Source organism: Nicotiana tabacum, chromosome 7 (genome assembly GCF_000715075.1).
Source record: "Nicotiana tabacum cultivar K326 chromosome 7, ASM71507v2, whole genome shotgun sequence".
Lineage (NCBI taxonomy): Eukaryota > Viridiplantae > Streptophyta > Magnoliopsida > Solanales > Solanaceae > Nicotiana > Nicotiana tabacum.
The window spans coordinates 51,959,168-51,960,511 of NC_134086.1; the positions used below are offsets into that span (position 1 = coordinate 51,959,168).

At 34.7% G+C, this 1,344-nt stretch overlaps 1 protein-coding gene across 1 annotated transcript; it reads right to left on the reverse strand.

The window, feature by feature from the left end:
• Nucleotides 1-387: 387 nt before the first annotated feature.
• On the reverse strand, nucleotides 388-1,075 carry LOC107764249 (peptide methionine sulfoxide reductase B5-like). Its single transcript, XM_016582804.1, has 2 exons — nucleotides 770-1,075; nucleotides 388-543 (listed from the first exon to the last, which is right to left on the reverse strand). Exons 1-2 carry the CDS (start codon nucleotides 1,073-1,075, stop codon nucleotides 388-390), a joined length of 462 nt encoding a protein of 153 aa, XP_016438290.1.
• Nucleotides 1,076-1,344: the final 269 nt, after the last annotated feature.

Here is a 1,344-nt window from a genome sequence, read left to right on the forward strand (position 1 = left end):
TAACATATTAAGTTCACTGTTTAATACTCCTGAACTCTACTCATTATACAAGAGTTTTATTTTATTCGGTCTAGAATTTATTAAGTTCAACTAAGATTCGCACTTTTAACTTATCATTAATTGATTTATTATTTATTTGCTCAAACATTTGGAACTCTCACATAAGTGGATTTTTTCTGCTCTTCCCTAGGAGCAAATTCAAGTGCACTTCCACTTTTAGTCTAAAACCTCATAACTTCATACACAGAGAAGATAATACTTAGGTCATAGAGCTAGTTGGGAAGATGGAAAAGCATTTAAAAGCAAAAATAATCTAAAGTTATTATTAAAAGCAATGATACGCAAAACAGAAGACATTTAACTTCTCCTATTACAAAAGAAAGAGTTTCAGAGTGAAGCAGAGGTATTAAACTTGACAGAAACACTATTGACACAGTGACGTTCATCTGTTGGTCTCTTGAAACCTTCACCTTTGAAAACATGACCAAGGTGTCCACCACATGCAGCACAAGTGATCTCTGTCCTCCTTCCATCTGGATTCGGCTGTAAGTATATATACAAAAGAGTTTGATTTTAGATTACAGCAAAAAACCAACTACATAGTAAAGAGTTTGTACTTGCACTCTTAATTTGTCTTAGGATCCACTAATGCCAAGCTCAAAAGTTGAGTGAGTTTAAAGATGCTTTGATTTGAAACATGCTTCACTTCTAAATATATCAAATTCTTGATCAATATATGCAAGGAGAAAAAAGGCAGGCAGCTACTTACGGAGCGATTTGTTATTCCCGGGAGACCCTCAAAGAAAGCAGGCCAGCCACAGCCAGAGTCAAATTTGGTTGTGGATTTATAGAGTGGAGTCCCACAACCAGCACAATTATAGTTTCCTTTACCAAAAAACTTGTTATATTCTCCCGTGCCCTTCAACCTGTGAAATACTAATTTCTCAGCATTGTTGCCTATAAAAAGTATGCCAAGAATTTGCACAATCATGGTTTCCTCAATCTCCAAAAAGAAAGATGAGATTAGCTTTATTAACCACATAGTCAAGCCATCCAATTGAATAACTTCAATCATCTTACATATATAATATACCAAATCACTCTTTAATCAAATGCTATAAGAAATCAACAAAATGCTATATGGTATATAAGCAGCTGAATGTTGAATTCCCGTTATTGCTTAATAGCCCATCTAGAAGTTGAAATTATTGAACACTATTTAGTCATAAATTAGAGAGAATTTCAATATTTGTTCCCATCTATCCAAGAGTAATTTGGTACCTGTACTGGTGGGAGGATAGGTATCCGAATCGAGGTGTCTAAGACACTTCTGAAAGGCTGGCT